This window comes from Zootoca vivipara, chromosome 5 (genome assembly GCF_965207765.1).
Source record: "Zootoca vivipara chromosome 5, rZooViv2.hap1.1, whole genome shotgun sequence".
Taxonomy (NCBI): Eukaryota; Metazoa; Chordata; class Lepidosauria; order Squamata; family Lacertidae; genus Zootoca; species Zootoca vivipara.
In genome coordinates this window covers 82858858-82877532 of record NC_142588.1, presented here as the reverse complement: position 1 = coordinate 82877532, position 18675 = coordinate 82858858, and the positions used below count along the sequence as shown (strand labels likewise).

The following is an 18675-nucleotide window of genomic DNA, read 5'->3' as shown; positions in this document are numbered from 1 at the left end:
TCACCTTTTAATCTTTGGTGGCTCTTTTCTAAACACTGCATTTTGTCAGAATGAAACCAGGAGCAAATTGCTATAGGTTTGTTCAGGAGCATCTATGCACTTGGTGCACTAAGTTGTTGTTGTTTAATTATGGCAACCTGCACGCCATATCACAAAACCATTTTTGAAACTCCCCTTAGTTTTAAAAGTTGGAGGGTGGTGGAATGCTGCTGTTTGACAAAGGTGCACAGTTGGTTGAAATGTTTTTATTAGAAGGCATGATTGCTTTGCTTTTCCGTTTGTGTTCGTTCGTTCTTCTTAAAAATAATTTCATGGGTGTTCTATTCTTACTTCATAGCCAAGACTGTTTTACATCAAACAAGCTTGCATGTAAAGAGAAATGAAGATACAGTACTAGATTTTCCCTGTTTAGGGAAGTTTTTAATGTGTGACATTTTAATGTATTTTAATCTTTGTTGGAAGCCGCCCAGGGTGACCAGATGGGCGGGGTATACAAATAAATTATTATTATTATTATTATTATTATTATTATTATTATTATTAACATGTGGCAACTTATTATTTTGACCCAACAGGCAGAACGTGAGGCGATGCATTGCAATATAGGGACTGTTATGAGAATTATAAGGTCTAAGATACAAAATTAAAAATGTACCAGATATAAAATAATTAAAAATATATAAGATATAAAATTAATGTACCAGGCAAAAACATACATATAAACCACTTGTCTGAACAGTACAGGAAAATAGACCTGAAATCATTACATTGCCCCGACCATCAGAACAGTCTGATTGAGATTTGGAGGAACCACTGTTCACAATAGGTCACTATTCTCCCAAAGAAGAGAAGCCCAGTCTGGAAGACCTGCGTCTCATACGCAGATCTGAAAGAGTTACGAAGGGTAAGCCACCCACTAGGTATACTCGAGAGTATGCTAACACAGCTGTTGTAAATGTAGCTGTGGCTAGTTTCTCGAAACAGGTTTTGAAACCTGAGGTCTTGCAAAGGGTACAGGGTTTGTCCTCAAAGGATGAGAAACAACACCCAAAAGGCTGCAAGAGACAACACTGTTTCCTCAGACAGGAACAGGGCTAGGGCTCCAGTCCCCTGGAAGAAAGGTAACCAGAAGTGCAAGGTGGTCAGATACGAGGCCAGTCCAACTGCAGGTAGTTCCAAAGGTGGAATGGGTTCTACAGGGGTATATTATGTGTATGACAACTGTATGTTTACTTCACTTAATGCTGCGTTAGCCTATGCAGCATCGGTTACCTGAAATGGGGGAGGATGTTAGTATTTCACACCTCCGATGCTGCAGTTGAGATTGGTGTAAACTACATGCCTGTCTGAGAAAGGTGTGGGAACGGAAGACAGTCTTATCTCTTCCGCTGTATGTACTTACTGTACTTTTGCTTTTATTTGTGCCTGTTCTTCTCTCAGAGCTGGAGAGAGAGAGAGAGAGACCATGGATCATTTGTCTGTACATAGTGTGTAAATAAATATGTAGATTAGCTCTACAATGTCTCACACTTCTTGCTGTGTTATGCTAGAAGATTAGTGTGCATATATCATTTGATATACTGTATGTCACTGAAGTGCACTGGAGAAGAAGATAAATGCCTTTTCCAGAGCTACACATACCTGAGGACATTTGGAGCTTCGGGGGCTGCAGGGCACCCCAAGGCATTTTCCAACATTTTGACCCCCCCAAATTGACCTCAAATGTTCCTCTGTAAGGAGGAAAGAAATGGGGAAACCTCCCCATTGTCTCTGTGCTCACAAATCCTGCCTTAAGGCACATTTGGGTATGAATAGAGTGAGCCCAGGTAATGCTGTCAGTGACCATTAATAGGTTTCCTGCCAGACAGGATTTCTGCTGTAGACTGTCTCCTGTGATGTATTTCTGTTGTAGACCACCCCTTCTGTGATGTATGTATGATGTATTGGGGGGTGGTCTCGAGCTACAGGGTGGGAATTTCAAAAGTCTATATAAGGGCTTTCATAGCAATGTTCTGGGTCCCTCCTGCCTTCCGTGTGTGGTTGTGAGCACCCGGTTGCAACAGTTAATAAAGATCAAGCTTACTAGCTGCTTTGCTTCTCAATATTCTCTGGTTGGCCTCTGTTATTTTCTCCTACCAATAGGGAACTACATAAGGACTCTATATGGGCTCTTGGGTACCCCATAAGGGAAAAGGAGCAGTTTTTTCTGATACCAATTTGGTGAGCCAGCCAGGAGTTTCGGTTGACCAGATTCTGGGGGGTGAGGAAGGACTGATGGCCCAGCACACACCAGGTCATTTTGCCAGAAGGAGCCACCAGTCCTCCAGCAATTCCAGGGTCTGGAAGTAATTGGAATTCCAGCGGGGTAACCAGAGGAAGCAAAGCTCAATTGGGGCAGCCTAAAACAACCAGGAACAGCACATGCAGAAGTGAATATGAGAGAGTAAAAAGGGAATGAAGGAAATGGTAGTGGGCGGTCTGTTCTTAACCACAGCAACGTTAAATTATCTCAGATTTATCCTTTTCTGTACTTATCTTTATGGACTTTTGGTTATGGCATAACTGGCACTACAAATAGAACCATGTCCGGGGCAACAACTTCTTGCGTTATAACGCTGAAACAGTTAGAACAAGCTGACCCATTGCTTTCTCCTGTCACACTGACAGATAAGGGGAGTCTGAGCTATCTGTATATTTTCCCCCACTTCACCGGGTAAGACGCCCCAAGTCTGACCTTAGAGTCACTCTTGAAAGCCAGTGATCTGCTCCCTTTTTCTTTCCTGTTTTTGGACAAAGCCGCCCCCGCAGTTCCACGATCCGAAAGGAGATGACTGGTTCACATCAGAAAGCAAGGTTGTCCATTTCCTAATTTCCTCTGACTATCTGAAGACCATTCCACCGTCAGAGGCTTGCACACGCAAACCTCTGAATTGTAAGGTAGTCTTTTCCTTAGTTTGTAAGAGGCAGGAAGTTGCTGCGGACTCCCCGGTAGTGAATGTTCAGGGGGGGGGGTTAGGAGTAGTCCAGCCACACAGAAAGGCCGACATCTGTGCCAGCCTAGTAAGTTAAGCGCAGACGAACAGCTGGTGGGTTGGTTGGTGCCGACTGAAGGATTGCTAGGTCCTGAGAGTAGTGTTTCCTGAGAAAAGGGGGGAAAGCCCGACCTCAGTATAAAAAGAAAAACTAGAAACCAGTACTGAAAGACTCCGTAAGATGGGGAGCCACTGTGGTGTAGTGGTTAAAGTGTTGGATTAGGATCTGGGAGACCAGGGTTCAAACCCTGACTCAACCATGAAGCTCGGTTCCCTTCTGCCTTGCCCTGCCCCACACATTTGTGTTGGGAAGCCCGAAGAGAGCAGCACTGCCCTTCCTGTGCTGCCCCACTCCTGGCCCTGTGTCTGCAGCCGGAACAACTTTTTCTCATCTCTACAGCCCTATAGGATGCATGAAGCCCAGTGCAACTCGAAAACTCAATAGAAGTTGCTTCAATAAAAGATACTGCTATCGTTAGTTATTAGGCTCCAGGGCAAAAAACAACAACTTAACCCTGGCGCTTCAAGAAATGTCAAGAGCTTTATTACTTTTGCAATTACGCTGCCTGTAAGAAGACCAGCACATATAGGAAAGTCAGACGTGACGTGACAAATCTCTTGGGCTTTGTCCTCAAGCTTAATGGGTGAAGCAATTCAGTTCCTACGACTCAGGCACATGACCGAGTATGAAAGACTGCTGATCTGTTGTACAAAAGGAGGATATTGCTTCCTGGGGCTCATCCAGTTCACTCAAGGATGTGTCATACTGTTGTTTCCATCTGCCTTGAGTTTTCCCTGGTATTGCTCTGTACAACAATGCTTTTTTATAATATTAAATATCTTATGATATTTGCACCTCCCATTTCTGACGGGCTGTACCAGGTGTGTAATTCCAACCCTCTCATAAAATGATGCTTCCTGCAAACGCCAGGCTGATTCATGCATATAATTAGCTGCGCATTTATCTCTCTTTTATTGGAATATGCATAGAATTAGCTTGCAAGAAGCCATTTTGGATGAAATGAGTGTGCCCAAATTAGCCTTTGTGGAAGCCCAGGAAGGCTTACAATTAGATCTCCAGTAGGAGAGCTGCCAATATATTTTCACATTTAGCACCCTTTGGTTTCAGATTGTAGATTGGTAGGCGAGTCTAAAATGCCCCGGAAACCTATTTTCATGGCCCTCTAACAGCTATAGTGGTTCATTTACCAGAAGCAATGCATTTAGCATTAACTCTGGAAGTATATACCCAATTCTAAGCAAACTAAGCCTCCTGGGGCAAAAGATACACCAGGAGGCATAGTTTGGTCAGAATCGATTATACACTTCCAGAGTATATTTCATTTAGCTATGCAAAGCAAGACCGCTTAGAAGCCAGACCCTTCTCAAGACATAAACCTAGCTTCCTGGTATTATTTCACACTTGGGGGTTTGAATCCTTCATGCAAGTACAATATACTCAAGTGCTCTTATGTTTTCTATCCTATTGGAATTGTACCTTTTAAAATACGGCACTTGGCGGTGGTGGTAGCGAAAGGATTGTGGTGTCTACTTTTCAATATTTTAAAGGGATGCATCCCTTGTCATACAGAAATGTGCCCTTCATAAATGATGAAGTGCTTTGTTCTTAAATATTTATACAAACCAAAGGCTTTTAAATTTTAGATAGCTCCAGAGAAATGAGTTGTGGAGGGGGCAGAGAGGGTTGTGTTGTTTTGTTAAGGTAATCAATATAAGCTTATTTCAACCAGCATATTCTGGAGTGGGGGATCCCATTTTCCTTATTCCAGTCTCTGCCTTGAATGGAGAGAAACAGGTTGCCTCAAGGCACATGGAAGGCCAGGAATTCATTTTCAGTTCTCGCGCTGAGCTCACAGCCTGTTTTACACATGCTTATTATTTATTTACAGTGATACCTCGCAAGACGAATGCCCTGCAAGACGAATTTTTCGCAAGATGAATGCATTTTGTGATCTGATGGTGTCTTGCAAGACAAATTCGTTTTGTGAAAAATTCGTCTTGCGAATCACGGTTTCCCATAGGAATGCATTGAAATTTAATTAATGCGTTCCTATGGGCAAAAAAAGAAATTTCAATGCATTCCTCTGGGAAACTGCGATTCGCAAGACGATTTTTTTGCAAAACGAATTGACTCGTGGAACGAATTAAATTCATCTTGCGAGGCACCACTGTACTTCATAAAATTTATACATCGCTTGATTGTAACACGCCTCAAAGCTGCTTACAAATAGATTGTCGGCGCTTTCCTTTCTCGGCAAACAGTGGACGCCTTTGGGGGTGAAGTCAAACCATTGGAGAGTTCTTGTGCCTGCAGTGGCTGCAGAGAATGATATGGAAGAGACATGTTTTTTTGCAGGTAGGGTAGAGGAAAGTGTCCTGTTTTGCTGCTGCAGATGCACCATGGCATTAATTCTCTCTGTGCTCCTCCCAGCGGTCATTTCTCCTCTGCTCACTGCTATGGATGCATCACCTGACTGACCATCTCCAGTAAGACAAAACAATAAGATCAAGAAAAAAAAATCACAACCATACTTTTGAGCTCCCCCGAAAATAGGGGAAGCTGATGGCTCTTTGACGTTGCCGCAGATTTCAGGTAATAACAGTAATGGAAATCCTTCGTTTTCTTCTCTCAAACAGCCCCCCCTGGGTGAGTGTGAGCCTTTAAGATGTCTGTCAGCAATGAAAGGAAATTGAACACCTCAGCCTTGAGGAAAATAGCCAACGACATGACCAACATCATTGAAAGCCTGGACACGAGGGAGCTCCACTTCGAAGGGGAGGAGGTGGATGCGGACGTGCTGAATGACCCCAAAGCACCTGGTGAGTCAGTGGTGCAAAGATGTGGAATAAGGGCCTTCTTCTTCTGCAGAATTGGTCTGCTTTGGAATCTCTGGGTTCTTTTTTTAAAAAGTTCAGTTTGCTAGTCCTCACGACAGTAGGACAGGGAGAATCAAATTGTGAGTGGTGCTTGGGAAGATCTCAAAAGGGAAACAGGCTGAATGAGAGCTTTCACAGTCACAAGGGAAGTCTTCAAGGAGCTGCGTATCTTTTGAATGTAGGAATTTGCCTTATCCCAAGACAGACTATCTAGGTCTATCTAACTCAGTATTGTTAACACGGACCAGCAGTGGCTGTCCAGGGTTTCAGACAGACAGACAGACACACACACACGCACACACACACACACGATTTTTTACACATATATTTTCCAAACTCCACATAACATCTTATCTTATACAACATTTTTTGGACTTCCATCAACTACGTCTAGTGATTTTTAATCTTCTCACTTAGCCCTGCATTTCATTTTTCACTATTACTTTGACTTCCATAACGACTAGTCCTTTTCATAAGTTTTATGTGCAATATTTCATATAATCCTCCTTACAAAACTTCTTGCAGTCCTACTAACATATTCAATTGTTTACAATTGATATTCAAATAGTTTGTATATTTACTCCAATCTTCTAGAAACCTCTGATCCTGCCTGTTTTGAATTCTTCCTGTCATTTTGTCTAATTCTGCATAGTCTATTAATTTCATCCGCCATTCTTCTTTCGTCAGTAATTCTTCTTGCTTCCATTTCTGTGCCAATAATACTCTTGCTGCCATGATTGCGTATAAAAACAATTTGCTATCTTGTCTACTAATGTCCTCACCAATAATACTAAGTAAAAATGCTTCTGGGTTTTTTAATAAATGTATATTTCAACATCTTTTTCATCTCATTATATATCATTTCCCAGAAGCTTTAAACATTTTTACATTCCCGCCACAGATGATAAAAGGTTCCCTCTTTTTCCTTGCATTTCCAACATTTAATACATGCTTTATACATTTTAGCTAATTTCACTGGTGTAATATACCATCTGTGCATCATTTCCATCACATTTTCTTTCAAAGCATCACATGCTGTAAATTTCATTCCTTCTTTCCACAATTTCCATTGTTAAAACCAAGATCGAGGGACCCCCAATAGGGTGTTGTGGCCATCCAAATGTGCCCACCCACCCACAACACAGGGTCTGATTGCCAGGTCGCACTGCAACACATGCCCTCTTGTTAGGGAGGACCCGATCTAGCGTTATGAGAGAGGAAGATAAACTTTTCCCTAACTGCTTTCTGTGCATAACTTTATTTACTTCTATAAAATGCTGGCTGGGATCCAGAGAGGCCTTTAGATGCATGTGATGTTGTCTGTGTTTGACTTAGGGGCCCAAGTTCAGGGCTCCACTCAGCAGAGGGAGTTGAACAGCCCCCCCCCCCAATGCAGCTGGGCTGCCTTAATCCCTGCTCAGATAGTATCTAAATAGTACCTAGAGCGGTTAAGACCATTAAAATTCAGGGTTTAAAATTACCTATCTGCTCAGCTGCATGCAAATCACATCTTTGCATGCATTTCTCTCCCTGCTAATAATAATAATAATAATAATAATAATAATAATAATAATAATAATAATAATTTCTCCCCCAGCCTTCTCGGTAGTGGCTCCTGCCCTGTGGAACGCCCTTCCATCGGAGGTCAGGGAGATAAACAACTACCTGACATTTAGAAAACATCTAGAGGCAGCCCTGTTTAGGGAAGTTTTAAATCTGTGATATTTTAATTACCTACGGGACCGTCTCTCCCGGTATGACCCACAGAGGACATTAAGGTCCACAAATAATAACATATTGGCGATCCCGAGTCACAAGGTGGTTAGGCTGGCCTCGACCAGGGCCAGGGCCTTCTCAGTACTGGCCCCAACCTGGTGGAACGCTCTGTCCCAGGAGACTAGGGCCCTGCGGGATTTGTCGTCTTTTCGTGGGGCCTGCAAGACAGAGCTGTTCCGTTTGGCCTTCGGACTGACGCAGTCTGACCCCACGGTTACCCTCCCCTAAGGTTTTATTTCATAATGGTTTTATCTTATTCGTAGATTTTTAATTTAAAAATTGAATTTTAACATTGTATTAATCTGCGTTTTAACTGAATTGTTTCTTTTATACTTGTGTTGATATTATTTGTTGTTAGCCGCCCTGAGCCCGGTCTTGACTGGGAAGGGCGGGGTACAAATAAAAATTATTATTATTATTATTATTAATGTATTTTGGTAATTGTTGGAAGCCGCCTAGAGTGGCGGGGAAAACCCAGCCAGATGGGCGGGGTATAAATAATAATAATAAAACAACAACAACAGTCCAAAGCATGGGACAGTGCTCTGGATTTGTTTAATATATTCATTTTTAATATTGTTTTAATTCTATTAGAATTTAATTACCTTTAAACTATTATATTTTGCATGGTTTTATTTGTGCAAGATACCTTGTGTCCTGGTCTGGGGGAAAGGGCGGGATATAAATAAATATAATGACAATATTATGGCCTGAATCGCCATGTATGTTTATCCCAATTTCTGCTGTTGCACATGAAAAATAGAACACGTAGCTTTGTGCTTTTATAAGAAGCTAGCACACATACAGCTAAATAATAATTTGAGCAGGGAGCTTTTCATTCTTCTTTGCACACAATGGAAGCTTGTTCCTCTGCCAAGCTGCCTGTCTCCTCTGTGTTTGCTACTTAAATTATAATATTCCCATTTCTTTCATCACTTTCCAATCTTTCAGTTGCCTAAATGAATTAACTGCAAACAAATAGCTCGGAGGTTGATGAAATGTCATTTGTTTTTCTGGCTTCCTAGTTTCTGCTGGTTTCCAAGAGACTTGCGTAGAATTTATGGCGGGAGCAAATTGGCAAACCCAGCACAGTAAATAAAACGAACTGCTCCACCAAGCAGGCTGTGCCCCCACTTGTTTGACAAGTAGAGTTTAGTTTAAAATTCATCTGCATCGCTGCGCAGCAGTAAATACTGTGAAGCATATTTTCTTTAACAGGCACCATAGTCTTTATCATACTTTTCATAGAATTGTAGAGTTGGAAGGGACCATGAGGGTCATCTAGTCCAACCCCCTGCAATGCAGAAATCTGTTGTCCAACGTGGGGCTCGTACCCACAACCATGAGATTAAGTCTCGCGCTCTACTGACTGAGCTATCCCAGTGGCATCTCAGTATCTCAGTTGCTGCTAAATCTTCACCCGTGAATTAGAATGAATTGGGATGTGTGAATTAAGGGATAACTTCAGGTTTTCTGTGGCTCTTCAGATTAAAATCTGTATTTATTGTAAGGAAATGTAGGACACCCGGCATATGATAGGACAAATTCCTTGGCACATAGAACTCCTTGGTTTTTTAAAAAATAGATTTTGTGGATTTTAGCTGTTTTTTTCTACAGTTTAATTATGTAGGTTGTCACCTGACGCTCTTGTTCCGAGTCTCCCTGGTAAACACTAAACTTTACGACCAGATTTCTGAAGCTGCCCCAATCACAAGGATTATTATGGAATGTGAGTCGTGATATGTGTAATGATTTGCCCCACTTTTAAACAGAGAGAGAAAGAGAGAGAGAGAGAGAGAGAGAGAGAGAGAGAGAGAGAGAGAGAGAGAGAGAGAGAGCAAATTCAGGTGTTGAGTAAATGCTTTCAAAACCCAGATTCAACCTCTGGCATATCCAGTTAAGGACTAGAGATGGGTGTGTTTTTTTTTGGGTGGGGGCAGGATAGAGAAATACACCTGACTGGTTTTCATGACAACCTTTTTAAAAATAATAATAATAATCACAAGCTGATGTAGAAATATGGTGATGTTGTTGTTGTTGTTGTTAAATTTATTACCTGTCGCTCTCTCTGAGATCCCAGGGTGGATTATTAAATTAAATTAAATTAAATTAAACAATTTAATTTAAGAGTGAAAAGGTGAGAAACTGAGATTTAACAGAAAATGACAGAAACATGCATTCCTACTTGGTTGGAGGGAAAATCCGTTATGTGCTGCAATGTCTCTTATTTAGCAGCTTTCGATATTAAACTTTTGCCTGCTATGTTCCAAGCTGTGCTTTAAAGAACCAAAACTGCCATTTCATCATTTGCAGTGGGCATCCCGTTCTCTGCCATTTACAACACTAAAGGATTTAAAGAGGCTCATGCACAGCCCTACCTAACTGGGTGTCCAATCCGAGTGCGAGTTTTGGAAGTGGAACGCTGTACCTCAACCACAAAGGTCAGATCTTATTGGCTAGTGCAGCCATGTTTCTGTTGCTAAGTGCTTTGCTTTTTGAGGTGGAGAGTGGGATGGAAAGTTGCATGAAAATAAAATGGTAAACTAAGGACTGAATTCAACTAAGTCATTGCAGTAGTGGAAGCCAACTCAACAGAACTTCTCCTCCTCTTGCATACCCCCACACCCTCCCAAATTCTGCTCAGGGGGTCGGGAGAACCCCCCCCCCCCCGGAACAGGGCAGGGAGTGAGAAGAGGGGAGCTTGTTCCACCTGGGAGGCAGAAATGTTTGCACTGATTAAACCAGGCATAGGCAACCTTCGGCCCTCCAGATGTTTTGGACTACAATTCCCATCATCCCTGATCACTGGTCCTGTTAGCTAGGGATCATGGAAGTTGTAGGCCAAAACATCTGGAGGGCCGAAGTTTGCCTATGTCTGGATTAAGCAATCTCCTTAGCAGCTCATTGTTGAATTCCAACCTGCATGTTTTATACATAACAGCCTTTAAACTTGATCCATAGAAAACTGCTATTCTAAAACAATAGGATGTGGTCCATCTAAAGAAACTGATGAACATGCTAACTACTAATTGGAATTTGCATTATGGGACCCGAAAGCTTTTTAAGGCAAAGATTCTCTCATTTTGACATGGTGAAACTTTGCTGAGTAAAACATAATAATAATAATGCAATTGTTCAAGCGTCTCCAAATGTAATGAAGACTTGTCGAAGTGACACTTTTGCAAGGGCCACATAATGTCCATTCTGAACTTGCAAAGAATTGATCCTTCAGTGTGCTCTCAAAGAAGCTCTCAAATGTCTCAGGTAGAGGCTTTTCCTCGTCTTGCTAACTTACAGGTCCTACAGAAATGGTAAAGATAAGATTTGACAGTATCCAGCCAAAGAGTCCCAGCAGTACAAGGATTTCCACTTGTGCAATGGAAGAACCCCCCACTCCCCCTAATGTACCCCCTAATCTGTTTTTGGAGTCCCCCCCCCCAACCCTCTGGAGCAGATTTGGGGAGGGGACAAGCTGCACGAAGGAGAAGGGGGAGGAAGTTCTGTTGCACAAGGGGAAATCCTTGCACTGACAGAAGTCATTCGTTGGATGCCACCCAAGGTCTCCCAGTTCGAAGGTCAACTCTTGAGTCTGGCCTTCCTAAAGGTTACTAGAGCATAGATGACAGAAGTTAGGCTGTCCCTGTCCAAACAAGGGGCACAGCTGGGCCACTAGCCGAAGCTGATGGAAGTCACTCTGTGCCATCAAGGCCACCTGAGCCTCAAGCAACAGCAAAGGGTTCAGAAGTACGCCCAAGCTACATACCCACTCCTTCAGAGGGAGTGTAACCCCATCAAGAGCAAGCAATCTCCCATCCATCTGGTCTAGGGAATGGCCCACTAACAGTGCACCCATCTTATCTGGACTACAGGAAGGCTGTACAAAACCGATTTGTTTTAGGATGCAATGGGGTTAGCACCATTAAACACTTTTGTTCCTTCCTGAAGGTGCCGAGTCTACATGTTTACACCATTGAGTTGACACACGGGGAATTTACATGGCAGGTGAAGAGGAAATTCAAGCACTTCCAAGAGTTTCACAGGGAACTGCTTCGGTACAAAGCTTTCATTCGGATCCCCATCCCTACAAGAAGGTAACAACCGCACAAAGGCCTTTCTAGGCCATGATTTGCTTGTGGTGGAATTTCCTCATGGTATTTTAGGTTCCACAGGACATAAAATCCATTTCCAGAAAACGAATGGAATACCTTGAACGTTTAGCGCTCATTTCTGTGTTATTTGATTCCAGGGGGGAAAAACCTGTTTGCAGCCCTAAAAATCACGGGAGTAAAAAGTGACAAATCTGGGGGAACCGAAGTACACATGTGTGGAAAGGATGACTGTGTAGTGACATCGCCCAGTGACGTTCTTTGTTGTGTCACACCACACACACCGGCGTGAATGAAATTTAGCACGGCATGCTGGTATACTTACAGAAAAGCCACAATTCCATAACACAGCAGAACAGCTGTAATTTGCTAATGAAGCTGGGAATTGTAGCTCTGTGGGTTCTGCAGCCTTAACAAACTGCAGCTCCCAGGATTCTCTGTGACTGCAAAAGTGGTATAAGAATGCTTTCAATGTGGCCTGTTTACCTTAACATGTGAGATTCTGTTCTCCTGCATGGGGGGGGGGGGGCAGAATACATGATCATTGTAAAAATTTGAAAACCAATAAAAAAGATTTGGCAAAAAATGCCCCCAGACAACCCGGTCGCTGTATTTTTCAGACACACGGTCCGAAGGCAGACCATCAAAAGGGGAGAGGCAAGGCAAATGCCAAACCTACCGCGCACCTCTGACAATATGGCCAGAGAAGAACACCTGTCCAGCAGAAGGGTAAGCCTCCTTCCTCTTGTAGGTAGTCTTCAACCCTATTCCAAGCCCTTCTCTCAGGCCTTGGGGACTCTCCCTGAACCACACCCCCTCTCCCCAGGCCACGTACCCTCTGTGCCTCTGCTTCACAACTCAATTGTTTCTGCCTGGCTGGAATTTGCCCTTGAACTCTGATGATGTTTCTTGCTTGGTCTGGATGAAAGACAGAGAGGGGAGTGTGAGTTTATGTCAGGAACTGGCTGGATACTGATGACTGGGCACCGGGAGAAAGTGGGTTGGAGACTGACTTTGAAGAAGGGATCCATGACCTGGGGGAGCCGTTGCAGCCAGGAGAAGAGAGTCAGAGGCAGGAGAAGCTGCAGGATTGGAGAGGGAAGAACCAGGTGCAGGAGGAGGGAGAGATAGGTCAGGCTGGCTTCCACACCTCCTCCTCCTGTCCCAGTCTCTCCTGCTCCACTGTCTCCCAGGACCAGAAGAGGGGTGAAGAGGGAGGAACGGAAGGTTACCTGCAGGCGTAGTCTTCGCCTAACTGTGCACAGCTTGGAGGGGGGGGGATACATAAGCTGAAGCCTCTCTGTTGTGGCAGCTGCCTCATTGGGTGCACACCTAGGAGAAACTGACAGTTGTAGGACTGGTGGACATGCCTTTTCCTAACGTGCAAGTGTGCTTTTTGACAATAAAGACTTAGTTCCTTCCTTGCCTGACAGCGCTGTGACAGTTTGTGTAGAAGCCAGCTTGCAGCACACGGGTACAATTTGCATTCATTGTCCTACCCAGTCAGCCACTGGCATGTGGGAATGTGGCCTTCAAGATCATAAATGTGCACCACCCCTGCCTGGCCTATTGATATCGACTTAAACTTATTGATATTAACAGCTGACCACCCCTAGCTTGACCGGAGTGGCGCCTTGGACAACAGAATGGGATTTTGCAATGACAACAGATGTGCAGTGGTAACTCCCCAAGTCAATGGCTGGTGTGTGTGTGTGTGTGTGTGTGTGTGTGTGTGTGTGTGTGTAAGTACCGTAAGTTCTTCTCTGCCAGCCTCCAGCAGCCAAGAGGAGTGTTGCTGGGGATGGGGTGCCCCAATGCGTGGAGGCCCCAAGTACCTCCTAGCAATTCTGCCATCAGGGCACAGATAGGGCACTGGTGGCTTTGGATGCGAGGGGGGTGCTAGCAAGGAGAAAAGGGAAAGGAAGCCATTGCCCCACTTTCTGCTCTGGCCAGCATGAGTTGGCTGGGCTTTGGATGCCATGTTGGCTCCTCTGCCCTGATTCTCCCAGACCCCAGTTAAGTTCAGATCGCTCTGGCTGCCGATGCTCTTGTAGTCGAACAGGCAGAAAGAGACACATCCAGGAGGAAGCATGACAAATATGGGTTAGACGCAAGCATCGCCCACCTACATTTTTTCTCTGCCAGCAAACTGTTGCTAGCAGTGGAGGATTTGTGAAAAGGCGAACATTTCAGGTGCGAACCTGCCCGTAGTCTTGTGCACAACACTTCGAACATGCTTCTTGTTTTGCATCCATTGTGTTCACCGTGAATAAATGCAGTCAGGCGGGTTAGGTGTGGAAGGAGTGGAGCGAGTGATAATCCATACATGACAACTGCAATTCTCTGCGCTGTCTTCCTTTTACTTTTCTGCACATGTCAAGTTTCTAGTCCTTCCACGTAACACTTGCCCTGGCACCTGGGATCTCTTTCTCTTTCCCCTTCATTCTTTGGGCACCTGCTATTAATCATTCCTTTCCATTTCCTTCTTCCACTCCTGCCCCCCCCCCTTTTCTCATGACAGAGAGCAACAGCTAGGTTCAGGTTGCTAGTTCAAATGGAGGCTTGTTTGTTTGTACTGCTTGGACTTTTCTGATTCTGAAAAGCAACGATAACCCGAGTAAGAAATGAGATGCAATAGAGTATTTTGCGTTTTGCCTTGCAGAAACAACTGGAAGATTACTTAACAAACCTCCTGAAAATGCCATTGTACAGAAACTACCACGGAACGGTAAGCGATGAACCGTGACACGCGCCTCTTCCCTTTGCTTTTGTTTGCTAAGTTTATTTTATTTTATTATTTATTTCACAATGTTTGTATACTGCTTGATTGTAGAAAAACAACAACAGCAACTCAAAGCTGTTTACAAAAGTTCTTCCAGGGTCACACAGCAATTGCACAAGCAGCCTGGGGTTAAAAGCAGCTTGGTTAAAAGAAGAAGAAGAAGAAGTCTTAGCCAGTTAGTTGTATCGGTTTCAGTGTATTTAATTTATTTTTAATTGGTTTCAATCTGCATAAATTTTTCATATCAATAGAAATCGTATATTGCTTTTGGTTACAGAAGATGCATAGAAGGCAGAGCTATAGTAGCTAATATGGTGCCCTCCAGAAGTTGCTGACTACAACTCCCATGATCCCATGGCTGGGGTCATGGGAGTTATAGTCCACAACATCTGAACAGGACCTCATTCTCTGCATCCACCTGATGTATAGGTTGCTCTAGGAGCCATCACAGAAGAGGTACAGTGGTACCTTGGTTCTCAAACTTAATCCATTTCAGAACTCCGTTCCAAAACCAAAGTGTTCCAAAACCAAGGCGCGTTTTCCCATAGAAAGTAATGCAAAATGGATTAATCCTTTCCAAACTTTTAAAAACAACCCCTAAAACAGCGATTTAACATGAATTTTACTATCTAACGGGACCATTGATCCATAAAATGAAAGCAGTAAACAATGTACTGTGGTCACGCAATCAGTCAGTAGCTGAACTGGGTTCCACACAGTCACAAAAATGAATCAAAAAAGAGCCGCAAAAACAAAAATGCAAAATAAATAGCAAAAACAGATAGACCTCAGTGTAACACTCAAAACGGAAGTGTGGTACTCAAAATGGAAACGTGGCACTCAAAACAAAGCACATTCGTCTTCCGAAAAACATTTGCAAACCAGAACACTTAGTTCCGGATTTGCAGTGTTTGGGTTCCAAGTTGTTTGAGTACCAAGGTGTCTGAGAACCAATGTACCACTGTATTCCCTTCTGTGTGAAATGAAAAGAGAATATGTCTTACAAGAGGAGAATACCTCTTGCTGTCTACAGATTTTTGTAAATATTAAGATTAAACATAAGCAACACAAGTAAGTGTTTTTTTTAAAGTGTGCTTCCGGATAAATCAAAGACTTCTTTTTTGTTGTTGTTGAGAATCAGAACATGCCTAACTGATTAATATATCTGATTCATTTACTAAAGATTGCGGTTATACAAGTCATCCAAGTGCACTTCTAGGGGCGCACACCAGGATCTCTTTCCATGTTGCACAGGATACTTGGAGCGGGACAGATTTTAGACCCTGTGCAAGCATAAACTTAACCATAGTTTGTTTTCCCTAACTATGGTTGAGCATAAACATCTGCACTTAGCCAGCCTTGATAAGAGGCAGCTTCCTACCTCTTAAAGTTCTCTGTTTTCAAGGCAAGTAAGAGACCTTCCTTATTTTTCCTGATAACTGCTCTCTGAGAGTAGGTCTTAGCTTGGCAGACTAAATCACGATTCCACCAAATTGCATACAAAATGTGCATATTAAGAGAAATTAGCACTAAAATGCTGATTAATCTTCATGAGGGCTTTTAAAAAAATCACAGACAGATGTAGAAATGTGAAGAGGACTGGGCTGAAGATTGGAGAAATTGAGAGAAACCAAGATTGACAGATCTCCTCACCCCTACATGGCAAATGGTTGTTTACATTCTATGCTAGTGATCTTCCCAGAAGCATCTGCCTGGCAACTGAAATCCCTTTGAGAGGTTTCATAGGAAGTGATTCATAAATCAAATGAAATAAATAAATAGTTTTAAAGCAATTGCAGGAGTAGATGGACCCTTGGCCTGATCCAGTGGAGCTCTTATATTCCTAGCAGAGTTATGGCAACAAGTCTGCAGTATGGACTGGCCATGTGGTGCAGATGCCTGATGATCGTCTTCCAAAGCAACTACTCTATTCCGAACTTAAAAATGGAAAGCGTAATGCTAGTGGTCAACAAAAGAGGTTTAAAGATTCTCTCAAGGCAAATCTAAAAAAATGTATTTTAAACACTGACAACTGGGAGACACTGGCCTGCGAGCACTCAAGCTGGAGAACAGCCTTTACCAAAGGTGTTATGGGCTTTGAAGTAACTCAATCTCAGGACGCAAGGGAGAAGCATGCTAATAGGAAGGCACGCTTGGCAAATCGACACCATGATCAACTCCCGCCTGGAAACCAATGTCCCCACTGTGGAAGGACATGTGGATCCAGAATTGGCCTCCACAGTCACGGACTCATTGTTAAAACCGTGTTTATGGAAGACAATCTTACTCGACTACGAGTGATCGCCAAAGAAAAAAGAAGAAGAAGATACAGTGGTACCTCTACTTACGAATTTAATGCATTCCGAACATTTGTAAGTCGAAAAAAATTGTAAGTCGAATCCCATGGGAATGCATTGGGAGAAAAAAATTCGTAAGTCGATGCAACCCTATCTAAAAATTCGTAAGTAGAAAAAATCCTATCTAAACCACATCCAAGATGGTGGACAGAGCTCCATTCGTAAGTAGAGTTATTCGTAAGTAGAGGTACCACTGTAATTGCCTTCTGCTCTTAGAAGCAATGTTATGCCAACTTGGCACCCATAAATGCTGAGTCATTGGAGAAGCTTAAAGTACATAATGCTTTGTCTAAAATTCTGCTCTTGTGTGTGCTGCCACAAAGAGACAGCCACACCTCCCTCTTTAGATCTGGCAATGTTTTCCAAGGGCCGTGCATTGTGTGGGGAGTATTTCTCTAACGCATCTTAAATGAAGGCTAGTCCTGGTAGCAGAGATGAATTAAAATACGTAAAGGAGGTCGTTTCATGCCAGAGCCTCTTTATGTTTTGACTCGTGAGACACAGGTTCTCTCCTGCCATCACTCACTTGCAGAAAGACACACAACACACACACACACAGAGAGAGAGAGAGAGAGAGAGAACGTTCCTTGTTTCTACTGTGATATTAGATTTAGTTTCATCTTGGGATAGCTCAGACTCTTAATCTCAGGTTTGTGGGTTCAAGCCCCATGTTGGAAAAAAGATTCCTACATCGTAAGGGGTTGGACCAGATGAACTGGCGGGAGGGGCAAATTCTCCATGGTTTCAAAAGTGGCTTACTGTGTGTGCCATGGCAGGCAGTTCCTAATGCTTTCAAAATAGAAGCTGAAAACAAAACAGAAGCTTCCTAGAACTAGAGGAGTGGTTCTTTGGGTTCTGATAGCAGCCTCATACCCTGCATCGCTCAGGAATTATGAGAAACCGAAAGAATCAGTGCAGTTTTGTAAGGGTCAGCCCACTATATTGATTCAAAATGGCACCCAACTGTATCTAAGCACAGATCCAAAATGTGTTTCTTGGTCTCGGGAACCATCATGCAGAATTTGGTTTAGACACCTTAAGACAGCCATCCCCAAACTTCAGCCCTCCAGAGGTTTTGGACTACAGTTCCCATCTTCCCCGACCACTGGTCCTGCTAGCTATGGATCATGGGAGTTGTAGGCCAAAACATCTGGAGGGCCGCAGTTTGGGGATGCCTGTCTTAAGAGGTAGCAGACAAATAAGCAGCTTTCAAAAATATACCATAGGTGCTAACAAGAGGTACCATATTTGTTTCCCACCTAAATGGAACATGAAAGAAATAGCTGCCAGAAAACGAGGCCTGCTGCTGGTGCCACATCGCATCAAGTTTTCCTTCAGTTTTGGCTTTTAAGAATCTGAATTGTGCAGTCGACGGGCACAAAAGGTCCATTGGGTTTATCTGCACTTAACAGCTGTCACTTTGCCGCTTGCATTGCATTCCCACTGTTCCCTTCAGTCGATCTCTCCTCGATGTTCTTCTTTTGATGCAACAATAGGCATTGATACCAAATCCTTCACATTCCTCTGCTCCATAGCTAGGCTATTCCTGCCACAGATCATTCAGAAACCTAAGTGGGTTATTGAGCCTTTCTGAGGACAGCTGGGAGTGGGTCAAATTTCAAGCACAGACACAGAGGATGAAGCTATCCTCTCTATATGGCATTTCTTGGTGATGGAAACCTGCAGGTTTTAAAGGCATTTTGTGTTGCTCTTAATGATCGCTT

At 43.2% G+C, this 18675-nt stretch overlaps 1 protein-coding gene across 3 annotated transcripts in view; it reads left to right on the top strand.

Annotated features, from left to right (window-relative positions):
- Window positions 1–18675, top strand: part of PLD1 (phospholipase D1) — a 137569-nt gene that overhangs the window by 62403 nt on the left and 56491 nt on the right. For 2 of the 3 annotated variants that reach the window (XM_035134147.3, XM_035134148.3), the window contains exons 2-6: window positions 5691–5873; window positions 10020–10147; window positions 11652–11797; window positions 12433–12541; window positions 14475–14540. In XM_035134147.3, coding sequence (XP_034990038.1) covers window positions 5720–5873; window positions 10020–10147; window positions 11652–11797; window positions 12433–12541; window positions 14475–14540 — 603 coding nt within the window. In that variant the 5' untranslated portion in view covers window positions 5691–5719. Of the gene's footprint in view, window positions 1–5690; window positions 5874–9323; window positions 9436–10019; window positions 10148–11651; window positions 11798–12432; window positions 12542–14474; window positions 14541–18675 lie in introns of all 3 variants that reach the window. The other variant, XM_035134149.3, reaches the window with a different exon arrangement.